This window comes from Aythya marila (assembly GCF_965140915.1).
Source record: "Aythya marila genome assembly, chromosome: 3".
In the NCBI taxonomy this organism is placed as follows: Eukaryota; Metazoa; Chordata; class Aves; order Anseriformes; family Anatidae; genus Aythya; species Aythya marila.
The window spans coordinates 11079683-11101995 of NC_139044.1; the positions used below are offsets into that span (position 1 = coordinate 11079683).

At 40.7% G+C, this 22313-nt stretch overlaps 1 protein-coding gene across 3 annotated transcripts in view; it reads right to left on the reverse strand.

Annotated features, from left to right (window-relative positions):
* AFTPH (aftiphilin) overlaps nucleotides 1-22313 on the reverse strand; it is a 47047-nt gene that overhangs the window by 14164 nt on the left and 10570 nt on the right. For all 3 annotated transcript variants that reach the window (XR_014317072.1, XM_082755518.1, XM_082755517.1), the window contains exons 2-6: nucleotides 19087-20896; nucleotides 8474-8625; nucleotides 7840-7966; nucleotides 7458-7514; nucleotides 5082-5204 (exon numbers count right to left, since the gene is read on the reverse strand). Coding sequence is in view for 2 of the 3 variants with exons in the window: in XM_082755518.1 (XP_082611644.1) it covers nucleotides 5082-5204; nucleotides 7458-7514; nucleotides 7840-7966; nucleotides 8474-8625; nucleotides 19087-20865 (2238 nt within the window). In the remaining variant the exon portion in view is untranslated. The remainder of the gene's footprint in view (nucleotides 1-5081; nucleotides 5205-7457; nucleotides 7515-7839; nucleotides 7967-8473; nucleotides 8626-19086; nucleotides 20897-22313) is intronic.

A 22313-nucleotide genomic window follows, 5' to 3' on the forward strand; every position in this document is an offset into this window, starting at 1 on the left:
ATGGAGGCTAGTATGATGGTCTAGAAGTTTTCTGCAGGGAACGAAATGAAATCAGAGTGAAACAAAGTTCCTCCCTACCAACCCTGACTTACTGAGGAACACCCACTTCATTTTGTGTCAAAAGATGAGTCAGGACTGATGAGTCCTGGGGAGGTTGAGACAAAGTACTATGCAAAAGGTGGTACCAATGGCTGGCTAGGCTTTTCCCTTAAATGATTACATGATTCTCACACTTGCTGAGGAGAGGGCAAAGGATGCAATGAATTCTTCCTAAAATGCTGGGAAAAAAGAAAAAAAAAAAGATATCTGACTCTAAATCAGCAGGTATATTACATACATCATTCTGTTCCGTGGGATGAGGCTATTCTGCTGACTTCAATTGCTTGTAAAAAAAGGGGGTGGCAAGGAAATCAGACCTCATCCATACAGGATGTTGGCACGCCCTGCTCCTTTCATCAGCAAGCAAAGTCAAAGGGGAGGGCAGAAACAAAAGCCAATTAAACAGAAAGGAAAAGTCTTCAGTTCCTAACGTCCTTGGCCCTAAGAAAACTACCTATACTGGGACACCTGAACACAGCACTGAAATCTCAGATAATGGAAACATGCCCTGCAAATAGGAATATAACGTTTTGTCTTTCAGAGACTGCAAGGTTGTTAGACTACTGCATTTACAACCATTATTTTAATAATATGTTTTGAAGAAAAGCACCCAATCTAGAAGAATATTAAGATTCAAGGCAATCTGCTCTCACTCCTCCCTCCATATTATATTACGGGACATGGTACAGAAATGAAAAAGTATACTCAACTGCCAGGGTATTAGTCTGAATGTTAAGGAAGTAAGAAAGAGAATACTAAAAAGCCTGCTGGCTTTACTGCATCGTATTTCAGTTGATGAAAGCAAGAGACGTTTTTCACATGGCAGTTTTAGAATGGTATTATGCAAGATTTTTTTCCTAATTCAAAAGATTAAAATGTAAGCGTTCGCCTCCATGCCAATTATTATCCAGGAAAACTAATTTCTACCTCCCCTCCAAAAAAGGGAAGTATTTTGCTGTCTTAAAGCTAAGGGAAAAAATAGGAAGGCTTGTAATACACATATATTACAAATGTTTAAATAGATCCCACAAATGAGCACCATAAAAATGACTTTCAGAAAAAGGTTTACACAGACGTAACTCATATATTTCATTGTGTGTAGACATTGGCAAAATTACGAGAGCTCTAAAATTCACTTTTCCTCAGACACCACCTTTAAGTGACTTTGTTGCATCTGACAGAATAGTACGTCCTATAATATCTCTTACCTGCAGGTTTCTCTCTCTGTCAGAACTACGTATATTCTTGGATCTTTCTCCTATGTATAACTGGAGAGCAGTTCCATGATGGAGCCTTTGGCTGGTGGCCAATAACATGGTAGTTTGCATCTGTCATTGTTAGAAGTCCTGATGGTCCCTTATGTAATTAAAAGTGTTTTTAAAGACTGTCACCCCATGGGGTTTAATTAAGGTTCAGTCCCTAATACCCAGCAAGTATAAGATGCATATTCTGTTACAACATGATCTCTAATTCAGTAGCTTACACGTGTGCAGATGTAGTGTAATAGGCACCTGCAGAAAAGAATTGCTGGTCATTCTTTTCTGGAAAGGTCTGGGTCACTGCAGTTTTCTATTCCGATGTTAAGCTTAAGCAAAACTAAACAGATAAGAAACTGCAAAGTTATCCTATATGCTGGGACAAAGTTACCACTAGGCTCTATCAAAGAGTCCCAAACAGGGAGAAGGGGATGCTTTGAAGCAAAAAAAAAAAAAAAAAGCAAGAACATTTAGATAACTTTTTGCTAGAAAGCCAGCGAGAAGATAAATAAACTTCAACACTATATTAACCATAGAACAGTATCAAAATAAGAGAAATCAGGCAACATTAAGCCTAGACAGCAACCTTTTTGACAAACATCGGAATATATTTTAGTTGCACTGCCTGAAGACGATCATGGCCCACTACAGAAAAGAAGGGTACCTGTCTCTGGGGTTTCTCAATCAATGGTTGCCTATTGGAGCAGCCACTCTTATTCCTCCTGCGTCTTGATAAAGCCATGCTCTTATGTAAAGGTAAAAGTAATCAGGGGATTATTTCATATTCTGTTCGCTGCCTTAGAGTTATGAGCACAGGCAGAGAAATAAAAATCTCCAACTGTCAAGATAAACAAGAGATCAAACAAAAAATTAAGACACTAACTTCAAATACAAAACCCAGTAAGACTGCAAGCCACCCTTACACAAAAAGTGATAGATCAATCAGTAGCTTAACTTCCTTGAGAGGACAAATCGTTTCCAAAATACAAAACATTGTCCTTGCAACTTAAATTGCCCAGACTGGAATTTGCCCACTGTATTTCCTTAACCTATCAAACCCAGTAAGATTCTCTGCAGAGAATGAGTCTAAAACATACAGGATTTATATAATAATAACTGCAAGAGATTATTGCAGCTGATTTGCTTCTTTTTTCCCCTCAATCTTTTCATTTATAATGTTCTCCATTTCAAATCTCTGCATGCTTTCCTCCATTCGCCTACAACCAAGATCTAAGAAGGTATTTCTGTGCTGCTACAAATGCTCTTCCCACTCCCACTTCTGCATCATGACAATCTTTCTTCCAAAATCTTATTCCATCAGAAGAAGTCATACACACAGTCAGTGATCTGTATACAAGTCCCATAAATGCCAGGCTTTCAACAAAGGAGAACTCTTTTCCTTCCCCAGGCAAAGCATGGGAATATTTTAACCAGGGCCTCTGCTTCCAACAAGGCAGCCAATATTATAAAGTTTCTGCATACAAGAATGACCCATCATCATTCCTCCATCAAAACAAAGGAATTCGGAAGTTTCACCCAACTGACGTGTGATTATTTTGGTAAGCTTGAAGATACACAGTTGTGCCTAAATTACCTGTGTTTAGAATAAGTTTCAGGATCCGCTAAAACTGCCTATTTTATTTCCATTGCATATTAATGTTTAAAGGACAATTTGTAACAAAATGCTCAGGAAAGTGAGGGCATATCTTCTCAATACCGCTAAAATCCAGGATATTCCTAAGAGGCAGTCTAGTCTGCACAATGTGAAGCAAAGCTGATTTTCCCAAAAGCATGCAGAAGCCACCAAGCATTAACAGAAGATAATGCCAAGAAAGAAAAAAGGTCTCCGAGGCATACAGTTGATTGTCCATGCCCAGAAGCTTAATGTCACTTAACTGTGGCCTCTTAGAGCTCTAACCTTTAAGAATGCTAATTCATCTCTTTCCCCAAACCTTTTTTTTTTAAACTATTTGTCTTTCTGAGAAAAAAAAAAAAAACAACAACAAAACAAAACAAAAAAAAAAAAAACACACACACACAAAACAAAACAAAACAAAAACAAAAACAAAAAAACACACAAACAAAAAACAATCCAAGCCAGCAATGCAGACATGGAAGCTTCTTACATGTATCACAGGGCTGCAAGTACTGAACTGAGTTGGCCTTGTCAGAACAGTAAGCAAGGGGACCAGATAATCAAAGTGTGACAAGGAATTGGATAGTCTGCTACAGGAGTACCCAGAAGTACAAAACACTCATAACTAAAGGGGATGAAGAAGAAAAAAGACTTTGATAAGTAGAGGGTCTTATTTTCAGCACTCAGCACTAGGACTGCCAGGCAACTGAGAAAATAGCATATGTCAGAGATGCTGCTAGCTTAGGCTCTTGCAGCTCTCTACAACACAGCATTTAATACGTCTCCTGATGAAGGAAGACAGACCCCTGAATTCTGCAGAAAGACAGCGAAATTTTCCTGCTCTATTCATATACAGAAGTTACACAATGATTTCTTCAGCTCAGACTGGTTGCAGGAATCATTGTTACCTTTTCTAATATCTGGTTCAGCAGCTCAGTTCCACTACAGGATTTGTGAGAGGCAGTATATATAGGAAGTGTCACCAAACATGTACATCTCTATATCAAACAGCCTCAGTTCTGAGCCTACTGACATGCTGCTCTTCCAGAATGAAAAAAAAAACTTGGATACAGGCATGTCAGTTAGAGCTCTGCACTATAGCAGAGCAAATAGTGCAAGATAATTGCTATACTCAGAAGTACCCAGCATTCCTGTTAGGTATAGCAAGCACAAGGATAATTCATTCTGGAATGCCTTCAGTCAGAAGTACAGACAGTTACCAAATGCTGGGCAAATTAAACAAGACCTGTGCTAAGGAGGAACACAGCTGACTGAACACATGCCAAGTACCATGGTAGTGACACTGAAAATTAAATGTTTCTGCATATCCTCCTAGCTAGCTGCCAACCAGACACACTGCAACACACAACATATAAATGGCCTTCTAACACCAGAAAAACAGAAACAAAGAATTCAAAAGCTCACTTCTAAGCTCCTCTGAACTCACTTTGTATCAGGCTTAGAAGCCAGAAGCCAGAGAAGCAACTTAGAGCTGTTCAATGGATAATCATTCATGAGAATCTGGCATGAAAGGCCAGCAGAACTCAGAAAATCAAAAAATCACTTATTTATGCTTGCAATGATTGTACCCAGAATCTCTTTCCAGGCAATTGGGCTGCTTTTTATATTACTCTGGAAGAAAAAGTATAGGGACAATCAAAAAGAGCATGAACAGTATACCTGTAAATATAGTAGTTTAAAACAACAACAAAAAAAACAAACTCAAAACCCAAAAGCAAACAAGCACTGTCAAATAGGTAGAACGACTTCCTACAGTAAGCGTCAGAAAAAGCGAACAAAAAACCTGTAGTGTAGAAGTCCTTCCTCTGACTAGTTGCTATGTACCGGTAGGTATCATCAGGACTCTTAAATGCTGGCCACCAACCACTACAGTCTTATCATGAGGACTCCCTTCCAGTCACACATGAAGAGTAGATCCAACAACAAGACTTCAATCTGACAAAAGGAACAGCTGCCCTTTACATACAGGTGCTGTTGAATACAGATATTTGGAAAATGAAGGAAGAAGCAAGGCATCCCATTATTTCCCTCATTCTTTCTTTCTCTCTCTCTCCCTCTGTAATTTTTACCTGGAACTGATCGGATGTGCACGTGTTCATCTCTGGTGATACGGGAGGTGTCTGTCCTATGGAAGCTATTTTTTCTGCTGCAGATATCGGTTTCAGAGGTTCCTTGGTAGGTTCTAACATACCCTAAAAAATAATAATGAATAATAGTAAAATCACATGCATGCATGTACAAACACACGTGTATATATTCCAAGAACTGCAGACACCAGAAGAGAGAAGACTCAGTACCAGGCAGTGCTATCCCCAACTAGGGCCTTGAAGGCAACCATCCATCACTGGAATACTTTCAGTGAGGGATCAGAAGGAGGTGGGGCAGGGGAAGAGAGAATCAGCTCGTTCCTTAGGTTTTCATAGAGCCTAAAAAACATTTGAGCCAATAACTGAAACCCAAGTGCTTAACTGGAGTTTGCTTTCAACTTTCAATAACGCAGTTTCAGCTAGAAGAACAGTTACTTGGTAAGGTGATGTCTTCTCCCCATCGTGTACAGACTATTCCAGAAACATCAAATGGCCCACTGGAAAGGTGCAAACGCACTCACTCCCTTTCATCAATTAAGTAATTCAGAAGAAACATGTCAAATTATCAGTTAGTAGAATAATATTACGAACAGCAATTGCTGACATGGAAATAATGCATTAAAAAGTATTGAGACAATAATTAAAACAACATTTTTCATTTTAAACAAACTGTTCAAAGCTAAAACAGTGATACAAAAGATCTCAGAAATATCTGACGTCCCTGAATGAAAATAAGGGTGAATAAAGATCTGCAGATAGATAAAAGTTTGCCCTAAGATAGGCAAACAAACCCTGAACAATGAGGTATGAGAAAATAAAATTCCCAAATAAAACCATTTGGATTTGTTACCAGAGTATTTTAAAAACAATTTCAGGAAGTCAGCTAGCAAGATCAGCTGTCCCACAAGTTCCTATACCACGTTAGGGGAGCTTGGAATTTAACCACCAATTAAACCAATTCTTTCAGACAGCTGAGAAACACTTGAAGCAGTGTGGCAACAGAAAGCATCAAGCCACTTTACTTGTAACATCATCTCAATCCAGCTTATTGTGTGCTTAAGCACACAGACAAATTAGGAGATAATTAATCAGCAACAACAATCTGTTGCAAAAAAATAATTGCACATGTCACATACAAACACAATCACAACTACCTTACAGGAAGGAAACAACATAGCTATGAGATGTGTTATTTCCCTGTTTATCAGAATGCCATGCCTAAATCCAAAGAAGTGCATGAGCTGACCTGAATACACCAGAAAACAACTGCTCTAAAAACTGACTACAGAAGTCACTCTATGAAATTAACCTGCAGATTAAATTATATTAAACCAAAGAAAACTGTAAGTCTTTTATTTGTGAATGACCATACTAAAAAGTGTGTGTGTGTACGTAATCATATATGCTCTTTTCTGGGAATATAATATATTCCAGAAATTATGTATTATATAGGCGGTTCTGCTCAGACTAGCAAAAAAAGGGCAAATCTTACCTTCTGAATGTTTTTACTACTATAGACATTGCACAGACTGAAATGCCATGCAGGAATTGCAGCATATTGACTTAGGTGTAAACTAGGTTATTTGGCTTTCCTTCACAGTCTATACAAATCTGAATTATGCTTGCTATTTTTATTTAGCTCTTGGGGCAATAAAACAATACTGTCTATAAAATAATTTTTGTATGCATGAACAGCCTAACAGCTTGGGGGCAGAGTGGGGAGGCTGGCAGGGAAGAGAAAAGGGAAAGGAGTGGAGCAGGTAGAAAACGACAAAGGGAAAAACTTCTTTTAGAGGAATTTTGGTTCTCAGGGACAACAGACTTCATCCCTGCAGAACTTTGTCCTCTATGTATAGATGTGTATCCACACACAGACCCAAACATACGCATACATGGGTCATTTATTAACATGCCAGGGACAGTGCAAAGCATGATTAAGCTTCTCTTTTGATCTGGGGATATTGAGATGCAATCAAGTAATTAATAAACTGTCTGTCAGAGAAACAGCTACACTGAGAGAAAGGCTCCACAGATCTGTGAAGATTTCCTACACACAAGTTAAGGAATACCACAGCTACCTAGCTGTTCTTAACCTTCCTTTGAAGCATCTGGTCTTAGAGCCAGGGTCTCCCACTGCGGCTGCAAATTTATGTTTTGATTCATTTTGACATTCCTTCATCATTTCTGACAACTAGATAGTGTATTTCAAGATTCTTTTGTGCAGTATCAACTCATGCCTAAACCTTAGCTGAACTTAGGAAGATATATTTCATTATACTTGGTGCTTAATGCCATTTCATATATTTCGTTTTATGTTATGGGAGCCATAATAAAAAACAAACAAAACACAAAGCTTACCAGTCCTGCTGCATACATGGGTACTATAACAGGCTGTTTCTTGTTGCCTGTAAAGAGCTGATAAAACAACAAAAACATTTACTTAAGAGGTTCTGTCATAATGTTTCAGTGATAGTACTTTTATAACATCAATGTTGTAAAACTTGTGTAAGATTGTGTCAGAGAATAACTACTACGTTAAACACAACAGTTAAAAATAATGTAACTTTTGATATTAACAAGGCTTAGAAAACGTTAAGTTATAAGATAGCATGCCATGAAAACACAGGTTTAGTGCAGCTATGCAATTAAGAGAGAAGCATTCATACAAAAACACTTCAACCTAATTCTGTGCTCAAAGCAGCTCCATTATTTAGAAAGCGAGTTTTATTGACAGACTCACAATATTTCTGGTGTCGATTCCCAAGGAGCACAAAAGCTTTTTGTTGCTGTGGGAGCCACCCCACTGGTATCGCAGTCCATACGCATCGTGGATATCCTGCAGCTCCGTCCACACGTCCATCAGTTCCCTATACAACCCATCATAAATCAAGTCATCAGCAGGAATAACAACTTAGCAGCTTTGAACTTTTATTCGAATTTTTAATACAAACATCCTATTATACATTCCAATTAAACTTACACCCTAGCACGACACTCAGGGGAACCAAAATTGCACAGTGTTCTCAGAACAATTATACTTCAGACTTCTAATAGGAAAATGATGTCCACAGCAGGCAGAACAAGGGCTGCTTAGACTTCACACCATCACACGAATAAATATAGCAATTTCCAGCAAGTGTAACTAATAAGCCATATTCTGATTAACTAACTCAGACATCACTTAGAAGATGAGATGCTGCTGACTAAGTGAAATACCCCTGGTGTATGTAGTCACTAAAAATAACCATTTGGCTAGACAGCTAACTTTTACTTGGTAGCTTTTTGAAATACTTCACACAAACAACTCCTTTTAACTTCCCAAAAACGACATGTTTCTACCTCGTTTCAAGGTAGTTGTGTTAGTGGTTTCTTACCCAGTACTTGCTACGGTCTCCTCAGTTGTCATCTGCTTTTCACCTGCTTCCAGCAAATGATTCAAGGAAATTATTTCTTCTTCGATTTCAAGAACAGGCATGGAAGGAAAACAGACTTCAAATATTCGTTCCAGACGACCTAGTAACGTTGTCTATATCAAAGAGAAAGATATTTACATCAAGTTTTGCTAGCTGTTCTAAAGAAAATGAGTCTGAAATTAAAAAATTAAGATGGAAAGCAATAGGTAGCTGATACAAAGCTTCACTTACCTCAAGATACAGAGCTGTCAGAGGATCACAAAACTTTTTATAAGCACCAAATAAAAGCTGTTAGCTACTGGGAAAGAGTAAGGATCTTACCTTCTGCAAACTGAGCTCTTACAGAAGTTCTTAACATTTCTTAGAGTCACTCTTTGTTACATATTAGCATAAAAGATATGCAAGAAGGGTTAAGCTGTATTTACTTAAGATATGTTAAAGGCTCCAGTTCTACACATCCTAAGGGTTTTACTGAACACCTTTTTGCTACTGACTGTTATCTGAAGTACAAACTGAAAACAGTTTTTGTTCCACTTAATGGTGCACTTTGATCCAACCTTGATACAGAACATTGGTTCAGAAGACAGCTTCACTTGTAAGATGTACACAGTTGAAGACCTCAAAAAAAAAACTCTGCCTGATGTGCAACAGGCTCATGTAGGGATCATGACTTTGAAAATACTACAGAGAAACATTTTTAGTCCAAAGACTGCATGCTTCCTAAAAGAAAATACTAGCATCAGTAACTCAGATGTAGAACAACAATCCTGTTTGGTAAAACAGTCAGGTATAGCACAGAAGAGCTAAGAATAACACATTTAAACACTGGCAAAAAGTATTTGTAAGATTTGGTTGGTTCACAACAGAGATAAATTCTCGAGAAAAGGAATAGAATTACTTGACGCCTTAATTTCTTGCCCCCAAACCTATCGATGTGCTTCTACACATCTGAAGCTGTTCAATATCAAAAGAAGAATCGCTTTTCCTCCCAGCAGTTTGCCTCTCACATTCACAACTCAGACAGTTGATGCTGGATGCTGTGACCATGCAGGGCTTAAAAGCCAGCCTTGGGAAGGTTTCTATCCTAGCCAAATAACTTACAACACCAAAAAGCCCACTGAGGTTTATTTTAGCTGAGTAAGAAGCCTGCTAGATAGCAGCATGGTTTGCACAACCACAACTTTATCATTGGTTCTCTCATCTGACCTTCTTCCTGCTATCTTATGTTATAAACTCACGATGTGTACACAAAATATCCAGCACAAATACTCTGGAGTTTTGTGGAAGGGCTCCAGATCTACCTTCCAGGGTTTTGAGAGACTAGGCAGCTTTTCCTGCTTGACAAAGTAGTCGCAACCAGGTCCTGATGTCACCATCACTTCAGCATCCCTTTGGTGAGAGGGAGCATCAGGATCTGGAAATGCAGAACTGTTTCCAACGCAGGAAATGTTTTTCCTGCTTTTCTCTCCGCCAGCACCACGACCACCACAATTCGGTAGGATAAGGTCTCAGCATCATAAAAAACATGAATTGGTACTCATGATGTGCAAACATTTTAATTCCACAGCATGCAGTGGAGAATGCTCAAATTCATGACACTCCGGATTTTGGCAGCTGGATTTAACATTAAGAATTAAAAAAAAAAAAACAAAACATCCCACCTGCACGGAAAAGCAAAACAAAACACACCTTTTCTGGCAAGCACAGCATGTTTTTTCCTTTTCACATTCTTCCCTTAAATTTCTCTCTCCTCTCAGCTGCATTTCCATACAGCCACAGAACTTCAGCTTCACCACAGCTCTACGAACTGTCTCAGACAACAGAAGTAGCACTTAAATGGAGCACATCTTTTCTCACCAGTTCAACTAGTTAAAAACAAGTCATCAGAAATCTCGTATTTACTAAAAAGAGTCAATTGCAAGGTATGCTCCGAAGACTGAAACTAAAAAATAAGTACATTAAAGAAGAGACTTAACAGAAGGACCTTAACCTCTCTTCTTGCTAGGATGCAGGCTTGGCACAAAAGGTGGTTTCTCTCTCTAGTTTGGACTTCCTCAACAGGCACTTTCCTGATAATCTGCTGCCCTGCACACTGGGCAGCACCCCGCAGCTCCAATACCTGCTTTTCTACAGGGGAAAACGAAGAGAAACTGAGTAGGTGAAAATCCCGTGAGCACCCCGCAGCATGTGCTAGCATAGCTGTGCCAGCAGAGCCCTCCTGTGGAGCTGCAGCATATTTCAGCAGCAGCACTAAATGTACAAACGCAAACCTCAGGCTGAGGTTTTGTGTTCCAGCTGAAATGATTGAAGGTTCAGAGAAGCGAGGCTTGTGGGAGGAGGTTATGTATTTAACCAGACCAACCGATACTGCTGGGCCACACGTTTAGGCACACGAAATATCTGTTCCACAGTAACCAGCTACAACTTTTCTCATCAGAATCGTTTGAACGTTTGCCTCATCTCCCGTCTCAATTAGGCAAGCCACCGACCACGTACAGCAGCAAACATAACACAGAGGCAAAGGCCAAATGATCGGGGTATCGTGATCCTTTGTGCTGGAGCCTAGGTGAGGAGCAAGGAGCCTGCTCGCCCTGTTCAGCTACTGACTGCAGAAAGCAGGCAAGTTACTTGCTTACAGCAGCAGCTCATCGGTTCTCCTACCTGAAAAATAATAAAAAAAAGAAAGCCTGGCACACAGAGACAGCCACCGGGTTCAGTTATATGGCATCTGCAAGGCGTTATGTCCAAATGCCATTATTATTATCTGAATTTCACAGCATACCTGATTCATTTCCCTCCCCCTCCCTGCCCCCTTCATTACCTTGCTGGTATGCTCTGACTGTAATGAGTCACGTTTCATAGCGTGTCATTTTCCTCTTAAGTTTAATCATCCCTTAATGGCCAACCCCTTTGGCCAGACCGTACGAGGTGCATTACCTGTCGTGATACCTGTGGACTGCTTTGCGCTCCTTGATTAAAACTAAGGCACTAATTGATATTTTTAGGAAGTAAAACTAAGCAGCATTCTGGATTCTGCCCTAATGCTTCCAAGTTTTAAAAATTAACTCTGTCTACAATGCGTCAGCTGCTATTATGGTACGTGAACGGGTGAATCTTAGCTCTTTGCTTTAATACAGCACAAAATACATCTTCCCATGACAGGGAAGAGGCAGAAGAAAGGCATTGTATCATGACAATAGCAAGGCATCAGCTTTCTTGAAAAGGAGGAACATTTGAGAATATACTAGTGACTAAGAATACGCTTAGGTAATGAAAGAATTGAGAGGCTCTATGAGCCATGCAGCACCTCAGCACCCAATTTCAAATTTGAGCTAAGAATTGTGCCAAAATTTCGGAACGGTTTAATTATAGCATTCTTTGCACTTCCTTTCATCTTCTCTAAATCTCCAGAAGTGCTTAGCCCTTACTTATATATAGGAGAGAAGAACAGTTTCCATAGCAAAGCAGAATAATTAATTCTACGTGTGCAAATGGACACGGGGAGGAACGTGCACACACACGGCTCTCAGGCAGTGCCAAAGGCCCTAAAGGAAGCAGATGAAGTTTTCTTCTAACTGGCAATGAAATACCATGCTGACAGCTCCCAGGTACAAAGGGGATTACCAAGATTTTGGAATTAATTACAAGTCCAACTTCCACAAACATCAGTCTATTGTTTGTACAAAACAGGCTACAAAAATGCTGTTTCTGTCACACAGCAAGTCCTTCAGGAAGAAAAATCCAGTAAGAATTTGATGCACTTTGGGGTTACATCTAACTTCCAATACCCACACCCCACCCGATAACTCCTAAAATATGCCTTATCCACTGTGGAAAGAGCACTCTTCCTCGGTTTATATAACTGCACTCTTAAAAAAAAAAGAAAGAAAAAGCACAAGAAGAAGCACAAGAACTTTCTTCCACTTTGAGGCACTGAAATATTTGATAGCTGGGTGTTCTGCACTGCAGTTTGACAAGAGTAATGCTCACAGGCACTTACTGGGGATGTGAATGAAGGCCAGAGCTGCCATTCTTGCACTTCACTGTGATTTTCCAAACAGAGACAAATTCAAAATCCTGTAGTTTCTGTGACCACTCAAAAGTTCTTGATAAATATGTTAAGAGATTTGGTAACCATCACGTGAGGCAATCAAGATATCACAGACACAACAGACTTCCCAAGGAGAATTACAGCCACAGGATTAGAATTTATCTCCTGGGCTGTGTGAACAGGGGGACGAGATCAGCCCTCCAAGCTGAAAGGCCAAAGTTCTTGGTTTAGAAAATTTGTTTTTCTTCTTATTCTTCACCACAAGACTACAGAATCACTGCATTGCTTCAACAACACTGTGCTGGACTCTACTGGCCACACTAAATCCACCCCAGCTGTCTGCACATGAGCTCAGCAGTGCCAGGTCACTATTGCTCTTCAAAGCTGTGAAAAAGAGGTGCTGAAGCTTGCCATAAAGACAATATATTTGGGCTACACTGCAGAAATGGCTGATGTGAATTGAAGCTTTCACCACTGAACTACTGTAACGCTTCCCTGGGTGAAGTTTCAAGGAACTCTGTGTGCAGGGGGTTAAAAAAAATAATAATAATAAAAGACATCTTGCTTCTCTCTGTGGTGCCTATGGCAGCTTGCTGTCCCCTGAAGGGGGAGAGTGAGAAGTGGAGCATCCCTTCAGCCCCCTTTTCTGGCTTCAGGGGAAAAGACGATAGTGAGGAAGCAATTCTCAGGCTCTGGGCTGTTTGGGTCTACTGAACGCACAACCAGGAGACCTGAGAATAAATAAAAACAGCGTAAAAGTTGCACTACATTAGTAAGAACTAGGTATTCCACACTTATCTGGCAGAAGAACATAAGAAAGAAACCAGAAATGAGCCTATGGAGGAACTAAGATGCTAAATGTATAATTTACAGATGGACTAAAGTGATAGAGGCATGACCAGCCTCCAGAATGCAGAAGTTGAGTGAAGGCTCTCAAAAAGGCAGATCAAAGATCAGGGGCCAGAAGCCAAGAAAAGAAACTGATTAACCAGAGAGATCTTATCTGATATTACACTCCCACTGCTCTGAGAGGGCCTCTTACAAGAGTTTATGACCATTTCAGTATTATGCATTCATTGAGAAACTCCTTTTGCTGTGTTTTCTAACACCCACACAATATTTTCATCAACACATTTGCCTCTGTGTAACTAACTCACTGGATACTTCTGTAACTTCATCACCTTTTTAAGAGCTAACCTACAGGACCACGCAGTTAAAATCCATTTTTTAGCTCCACCACATTAACAGCTACAAATCACCAAGGGATCCAAAGCCATCAACTTCAGAGGCTCTCGAGGTCTTCTGGGCTCAAGCACTAAGAAACAAACGTGAACAGTTAACTAAGCACACGAACAAGCAAACCACAACGTTCCCAGCTAAACAGGGGCAGTTTTTTAATTTGGAAAAGTTTATGGGCTGCAACTGCTTAAATTAAGAATCACTCTGCCTTCCACATTGCAACATTTATTTCTCCAATGTGCAGGCTGTGCTTAGCAGAGCACCTTCTCCGAGCAATGGGAGAAGTGCTGCAGGCACAACAACCGAGCCAAGAGGAGAAGCAAAGCTCACCCAGAACACCAGCTGCACTTCTCACGATCCCAGCGTGTTTCTTCTCCCCATTCTCCTCTTAAAAAGCAGTTTAATTTAACGTGGTGCCATAAATTTCTTAGAGCTTGAGGAGGAAAAAAAAAAAAAGGAAACTTTCATTCTTATTTATCCGCATTTATTTCTGCGGATATTTTATAATGGAAACAATGGGCCTGAACCAAGACTTACAAGGCAGCAAGAAGATGCTATTTAGTTATGCAATCAAGTGGTGTCTTTTATTGCTTGATGCAAGAAGAGTTATAAACCACAGGCAAGTTAAGTGTAGAAACGTGAAGCTGTCTCCCTTCTTCGGCTGGAAGGCTCATCCATTTATTCTCCCTCAGCTGGAGAGGATCAAATCTTGTGTCTTCCATGCAGGTAAAATGAAGTTTTATGTGGTTTAGGGAGGTAACTATTCAACTTACTTCCCATTTCAGTCGTGCTGTTATTGTCTAGTGGTGGTGTACTGATTTTTCAGCCCGGCTCTGAGAGGAAGCATGGTAGACAAAACTTACGTGTACAAGATGGAAAATATTTTTTAAGAGATTGAGGCATATGAACAGAAATCGTACACTAATTCTTCCTCCCAAGCTATTTTCTGTTGTAAGATCCCCTCAGCCAGCCTGTTCTGAATTACAGCAATTACAGGCTACTTTTAATGGCCTGTTTTGGTCTGTTATTCAGCTGAACATCCTTAAAAAACTATGCTATGAACATAAAAAAGCCTTGCCAGACAGATAAGTTTATACTGCAAGTTGTTACCCAACTGTCTGAACTTAATTTAGCCAACACTACCCTGATTTATCTCAGTGAACAGGGAGCCTGAAGTCTTTATGGCCATAGCTACTTTTTTCCAAGAGGCTGACTATTCATTCACTGCCCAAGAAGTGCTCTCAACATGACAGTGATGCAGGGTTTTCTTTGTCTTGACGCACACTTGCGGCTCAGGAGCTGTACATCACCCACTCTGATTAATCTGAAGAGGTCGAGCTTCGGCACGCAGGCTCTCTGATAAGCGGAGGATCTGAAAAACTGCTTAAGGGTTATTTATATTTCCCTTTCTCCCGCTCCCAGATTTGTTAAGTCTCAGCTAAACTAAGGAAGAGTCTTGGCCTTCCAACCAAACCACTGCTCATCTCCTCCTCCTCTAGAGACGCTTGTGCTCCTTGAACACAGCTACACGCGGCCGTACCACCCACCTCCGTGCCTACTGCAAGTAAAAACTGCTCTTGTGCTCTGCTAAATCCTCTCCATATTGTTAACACACAATGCTGCAGAGTAACCCCCTCAGCTGACTAATGTTCAGCACTATCTCATGGAAACAGCTGCACTGTGAGCTTTATGCTCCGTACAAACACGTGTTGTGTGGTCACATAAAGGGGATTAATGCGCAAGGTACGGCGCAGGTTTGCTCAGAACTTGTTAGATGAAGCAATTCACCCCATACTACATCCTAAATCAGTTTTGTTGAACACAAAGGCACGGCTATATCAAACGCAAGCCTGCAGTTATACCGAAACAAACTACTCCACATTTTCAGCTAAAGAAAAACATTACATGATTAAGGTACACAGTAGTCCTGAAATGGGTTCAAACAATAGCTTGTATATCTCCCAGCTTCAAAGGCTGAAGAACACGCTCTTTCTGATGGATTACATATTCTTTCAGTAATTTTAACTGCAAACTGAAAACCATTCCCTTTTTCCCCCCCTCTGCCTACTGCTACTGAAGAGAAGAGGTCAGCGAGAGGTTTCTGTTACAAATCCCACATTTCAGATCACGTGCAGGAGTCTGAGCACCTAAGACCAAAGGCAAAGGAGGAAAGACAAAATGATCTTTTTGCTGCTACGTGATGTTGGTGTTATGACCTTTTTCCCCTTACCTTCATCTTCTATATTCTGTATTTTGTAAAATTGATTAATTGCTTGAATTCAAGTCAGGTCTAATCTTAATAAACATTAAACCAAACAGGTTTTCAAGCAGCTTGCCTGACACATACGTTTTCAAGACCACATTCAGAAAACATGACATTTTGCTGTCTCCTTCACATCCAGAAAAACAGCAACAGGTAAACAGAAAGGAAAATATGCAGAGACTGGTGGCGAGGGAACTTGAACTACCGGTAAATAACTTTCCTGTCGTGCTACATTCTGGAAGGATGAAAGTCGTTGTACACATCATTTCCACGTTGAAACAGCAATGCTGCTGGCTAAGTATCCTTTCTCAGTTTTTTTTTGTAAAGAATTATGTCAGGGTCATTCTGTTTATACACCATCCAAAATTATTGTACTACCACACCACGGTGACTCTTGTAGCCTCAACACTGCAGATTAAGTGTACGCTGTACCTTGTAAGTGATCCCAGTTCACCCACGCCAAAGTTTCAGTTACCACTTCTATCTCAGGTGTCTAGCACATGCAGCAGCGCTCTCTCTCAGCACACACTTGAACATGCTGCGTTTTGTGGCTTGACCTCAACGGCATCTCTTAATTGAAAGTAAGGAAAGTGATGAAAATCTGTTCCATTTCTCGAATATCCTGCACTCCGAGTACTGGAGCTGTTTGCAGGCTGGTGATGACCTGACTAATCTCAATGTCTAGAACGTACAAGACGGCGTTTCTAGTTGCAAACGCTAAACTGTGGCTCCCTGGATTCAAACCAGAGTTACTATTTAAGATTAAAACAAAGCATTTTTAAATATAGAAAGACATTAGATAGAAATACAGGTTTGGAGAAGTCTTTTGAACACTTTAAGAATTCCTGCAGAACACAAAGTTTGTTATCAGGCTGTGTAACTGTTGCTTTTAAGAGTTAATTGAAAAAAAAAAATGTAGCAACTACCATTTACTGCAAGGCTGAGGAACTGTTGCAAAACAGACCTTCGCCAGCTCAACTTCCTCTGCAGCTTGTTGGTGCAGAACAACAAGCACGGGGTTGTGCTTCCTCACTGGCAGGAAAGGCAGAAAATCACTCTGTCTGCAGTCACAGCTGACTGAAGTTTAAAGAAAAGGAATGAAAAAAAAAATCTTTAGGTTTTACAACTTGGCTTCCAATCCAAGCAATCTACTGCACGACCTTCCCACAGAACACCCAGGAACTTCCACTGTAACTGAGCTCATCTGTGCCTAACACAGGCTTGGGGAGGGGGAGAAAATGTTACCAAACCTCTGAAAATTCTGCTTTTATAAACATCAACATTCAGAAACTGTTTTCAGTAGAATTTTCCATATTTTTTGATGAAATTTCAAAGCAAAAATAAACATCTGGCACTTTCTGTCTGCCCTAAAAAACATGATTTAATGGAAAACGGGATGATCTAACTGGAATCATCTCCCCACCCTATTCCTTTGTCAGATTCTGGACAGCCTCTTCCAAGGGGAAACAGAAACAATTTAGATTAATTGCACTACTGACCTAGGTACTCTCCGATTTCACAGGTGGATGGACAACAGAGCAGGTAACAAGAGATTTGTGCTTTTGTCTTGAGAAACGGACCTGCACAGTGAGATAACCCCCAGCAACTGAGTAAGGTTTTGCATAGGCAGAGAAATCCATCTGCAGGTTCACTTGAGATCCTTTTTTGGTCTCACAAAGTCCATTTGAAATTTGGGGTGTTAGTCACTGAACATAACAGGATGCAGGAAGCATCAGGAGCTGAGGCTCATGCCGTTTAATGTGACCAGAAGTCAATGCTAAGCCTCAAAAGCTCCCTCCTACAGGCTGGTGCTTGCGAAGCTCTGACTGGCACAACTTTCTGCTGGAAACCCTTTTCATCTGCCACTGGTAGGAAACGGAAAGAGGTCAGCTGTCACCGAGCCTGCACCAGGTCCTGGAAGAAAGGGCTTACCTCATTTCCTTTTCTTGGAAGAGAAAAGCCAAAGCTTTTAGATACATATCACCACTAACGCCCTTAGCGTGCTCTAACCGACTCACACAGGATGACATGATTGAAAAGCAGCACTGAAGGGAATTTTAAAGCCAAATTGCTCTGAGTTTTGTAAGAGCAGTATTGAATACTTATTAAAAAAATGTATCTATGTATGAACAGGCACAGATCTCACAGATGACTAGCAAAAAGACCTAGGAAGGAATTATTTAGGAATTAATACATACTTAGCAACAAAGGCAGAAAACCGAGGGAGTGAGAAACGATCTTGTCTACTTTACCCTCCAGAAAACTCCCATTTAGACACAGCAGCAGCAGCAAGAAATCATCAGTCCAGTATTTGCAATGCAGCTATAATGTGGAGCTTGCCATAAGTGATGTTTAACAGAGACTTATTTTGAACTAACCAGGAGTTAGGATAGGAGGGACGGAGCTCCAGAGGCCGTATTTTATGATAAGGTCAGTGACAGTTTCGAAACAAACTGCAGCAGTGCCTGCTTGCAATGTCAGACATCTCCCGATCGCAGTCTAAGTGAATGAGTGCAGCTATTTACAAACTGAGTCACCATTTGTAATCAGATTTTTGATAACACGGTGGAGAATGGTGCTGAAAAAATTGGGGAACCAGTAGCTCCAGCTTCCAGTCACCTACCTCATGCCTATTTAATGAAAAGGCAACATCAGAGTGCCCCCGAAAAGGCTGTAAACTACGAAGCAAAGGAAGAACCATCACAGGCTCTGAAATGCTTATGATGGCTCATTCCTTTGATCAGTTTATGTAAAGTGCCACATATAATTTTCAGAACAAATGCATACAAATTCCCACATACCCTGCTCATTTTTCTGCAGGAAATAACAGCGCCAAAGAGAAAAGATGCAAATACAGCATAGTATCTCATACCAGCCTTTCTCACCCACCAAATTAAATCTCTCCCACAAGTCAAACAAGGACTGTCCAAACATCTGTCGTATGCAGAAGCAGGAACCAGGAAGAGCTGCATGCACAAGAGCAGAACAATACTGAGCAAGCAAAATCAAGAACACCTTTACCTGAGCTGAAGGTGCTGGCTCTTGAGATTGCTTACTGGTAGGTCCTTGGAAAGATGCTAAAGCAAAACTGTCAGTCTTGTGTAATACTGGGCCATCAATCCTCGCCGATGCATCTGTCCTATGTGACTGCCACGTCTCTTTTCTGTGATGAGATTCACCAGCCTGCTCCTCTCCAAAGGCAGCCCAAGAACAGCTGTCTTTTTGTTCATCTTCAAAAGCATTCCAATCAGTAGCCTGGTTACAACCTGCTGAACTGAAGTCCGCAAAGTCATCGGAGTCCTGAAAAGCAACACTCTCATCTTGAGGTTTTGGCACTGAATCAAAGTCTCCAAACTCACTATCATCACCATTTTCTACCTCAACAGTATGCTGGGAGTCTACGCCAGAAATGTTACTGGTAGCGTTACATTCTAAAGTGTCAGCAGTCTGATTTGGTTCAGCTTGATCCAACGTTGCTGGCAGCTGAGAAACAGTACTTGTGTCCCTGAATTCACCAAATGCATCATTAGGTTTGCTAATATGTGCAGGCTGCTCAGAAGTTCCTTCTAAAGCCGGAGCATTTACTGATTCTTGAGCATTAAGGAAAGTGGGAGATGCACTGCTGACTGAGCCAAAGTCACCAAAGTCGTCGTCATGTGCGTCACGGCAAGCTACAACTTCAGTACCACTTCCACCATTCTTAACATCTTCAGGATCACCCACGTCTTCTCCTGCAAGATCACTGCTTAGGCTTTGGATCTCATCAGCTTTGATGTCCTCTGATCCTGAAAAGTCGTCGGGCTGAGAAAAACCTCTGCCATTCTCTGTGTCGTGTTGTTTTCTTCTCCCATTGTTTTCTCCGTTTTCAGTAGTGCATATTGAACTTCCAGTTGTTTGAGACGTACTAAAAATTGTGAATTCATTATCTTCCAGTGCTGAGGAACCCTGTTCACAGCTAGCTTCTGCAACGCAAGTCTCTTCTGCAGTATGAGTTACTCTGTTTATTCTGTTGTTTTCCTGAATGCTCAGAGAGTCTCTTTCGTTAAGAACACTGCATATTGTAGGCCCTGTTCCCTCTAAATGGATTGGTTTTTTGTTTGAAAACGTAGCAAAATCTGCAAAGCCTTCACCCGAGCTAGGCATCGAGTTCAAGCTTAGCTCAGTACTATGGGTGCTAATAGTTTTTAGTCCCTTTGTGTCACTGATGCCGTCTAGATCTTCTGTTCCCTGAGGATTTACAGGGTCCGATGCTGCAAATCCGTTTGTTAGAATCTCTAGACATGGAAGTTTCTCACCATTACAAGCATCTATTTGCTCATCCTGGCTTTCAACTGCTGTATCAGTTCTAACGACATCAGAAGAAAAACTCTCTGATTTCCCAGCGTTCTCTCTTCGCTCCCCTCTTCTGTTTACATCTTCTAAACTTACATCAAAAGCGGGACCTGAAGTTCTAAACTTAGATTTTTCTTTGCTGGTACTAGTAGCTGACATATCAGAAAGTTCCTTAGTAGGAGTAGGAAGCTCTGCAATGCAGTCCTTAACATTTTTAACAGATGTGAAAGTTGCAATGCTAGCTACATTGTCAGAGTAATCATGAAGGGGGATAAAATGATTTGTGGGTATAAACTCCTCCTTTGGATGACCGTAGTCTGGAGTATCAAAATCTGCAAAAGCTACACCAGCAGTGCTTACACCAGAAAAGCCTCCAAATTCCCCAAATTCATCTTCATCGTCGTCATCAGCTCCATTGTCTAGTGGCGGAGGGGATGAGGAATACATTCGAATGATGTCTGGTTCCATTGTTTAGTTCCACTTCAAAGTTAATATATTTCTATAAAGGCAAAAGAGAGAAGTATATTAGAATTTGGCTACCTCGCCTTCCTTCACATTTTATTTTTCACTCTTTCACATTTTAGAAGTGGATGTATAGGTCAATGTCGATATTAGATGAAAAAGGAACATAAAACACCACCATATAAAATGCCTGCAGAATGTTTGCCCATAACTTTCAATACCCTGAAATAGTGTTTTCTTTCTCTACCAGGAAACCAGGCAAGGTTTACATCAGAAGCCTGGCAAAAAAAAACAAACAAAATAAAAACAAAAACACACAACAGCAGTCTCAGCTAAAGCCTGTGACAAGTAACTTTCAGCAGCAGTTGCACTGGATGTAGCACCCAGGGCAGATTATAAAGGCAGGACCAAGAGTTTTCCAAACCCATTTTATAACCAATTATTCTGTTTTAGAAGTCACAATCTACTGGGGACAGTTCGAGTCTCTTGTCAAGTACTCCACGATCACATTTCTCAGCAGACGGTGCTGAAATGCCAGAACACAAAACACAATTGTCTTGAGCTGTCGTGCAACACACCGACGCAACTAAATCGAGTTTTAACCCACCAGTTCCCAGCGTCCTGTCACCAGGAGTTCATGAAATAGCCAGTTACCCTTACAAACAGCCAGGCCTGCCTTGTCCCGCACTCAGCTGTGCCCCTCACCTGACTGTGCCACAGAAATTAAGCCACTTGATGGACAATCAGTCGTGTACGTTAAGACAGCAGCTCCAAAAACTTGTAAAGATGCTTCCTTATGCTTTGAAATGGTAAAGGAGTGGTGGAAGAAGTTACAGTTATAATTGCTAGCTGTGATCTGCTGTCCTGCAATGTAAGTCTCTACCAATTCCTGGGTTTCTGTCCCATCTCCCTGTTCGTTGGATTTCCTAACTCCAAGCCAAAGCGTGCTGTCTCCCTGTAACGCTGCTGCTGCCAGCCTGCTTCTGGCCTGCAAGCCTCCAGTTGGGAAAGGCCACGACAAGCACCTTCAAAGCCTAGAAGCAAAACAAACTTCTCCGTCAAAGCTTATTCTCAAAAGCAGAATGGTGCAAGATTATCCATGAAATACTTAAACACAAATCACTAAATCACAGGGAAAAAAAAAAAAAAAGTACGAAAGCGCTCCCATGGCCTAGATAGAACCAGATTAAGGACACAATTTTAACATTGCAAACTATTAAAGCAACAATCAAGGTATGGATTGAGAATTCCCACCAACACCAAAAATGGTCTATTTTTTTCCACTATTGCATGTGATTAATGAACCATTAGCTAGTGTTGTTTATATATTCACAGCTGTACACATCACCTAACCAGTTGGTACCTTACAATCCTTAAAGGGAGAGCTATAACTGGGCTCTTTCCATTGGAAATGTCATTTGTCTACCAATAACCTGTAACATACTAAGTGTTAC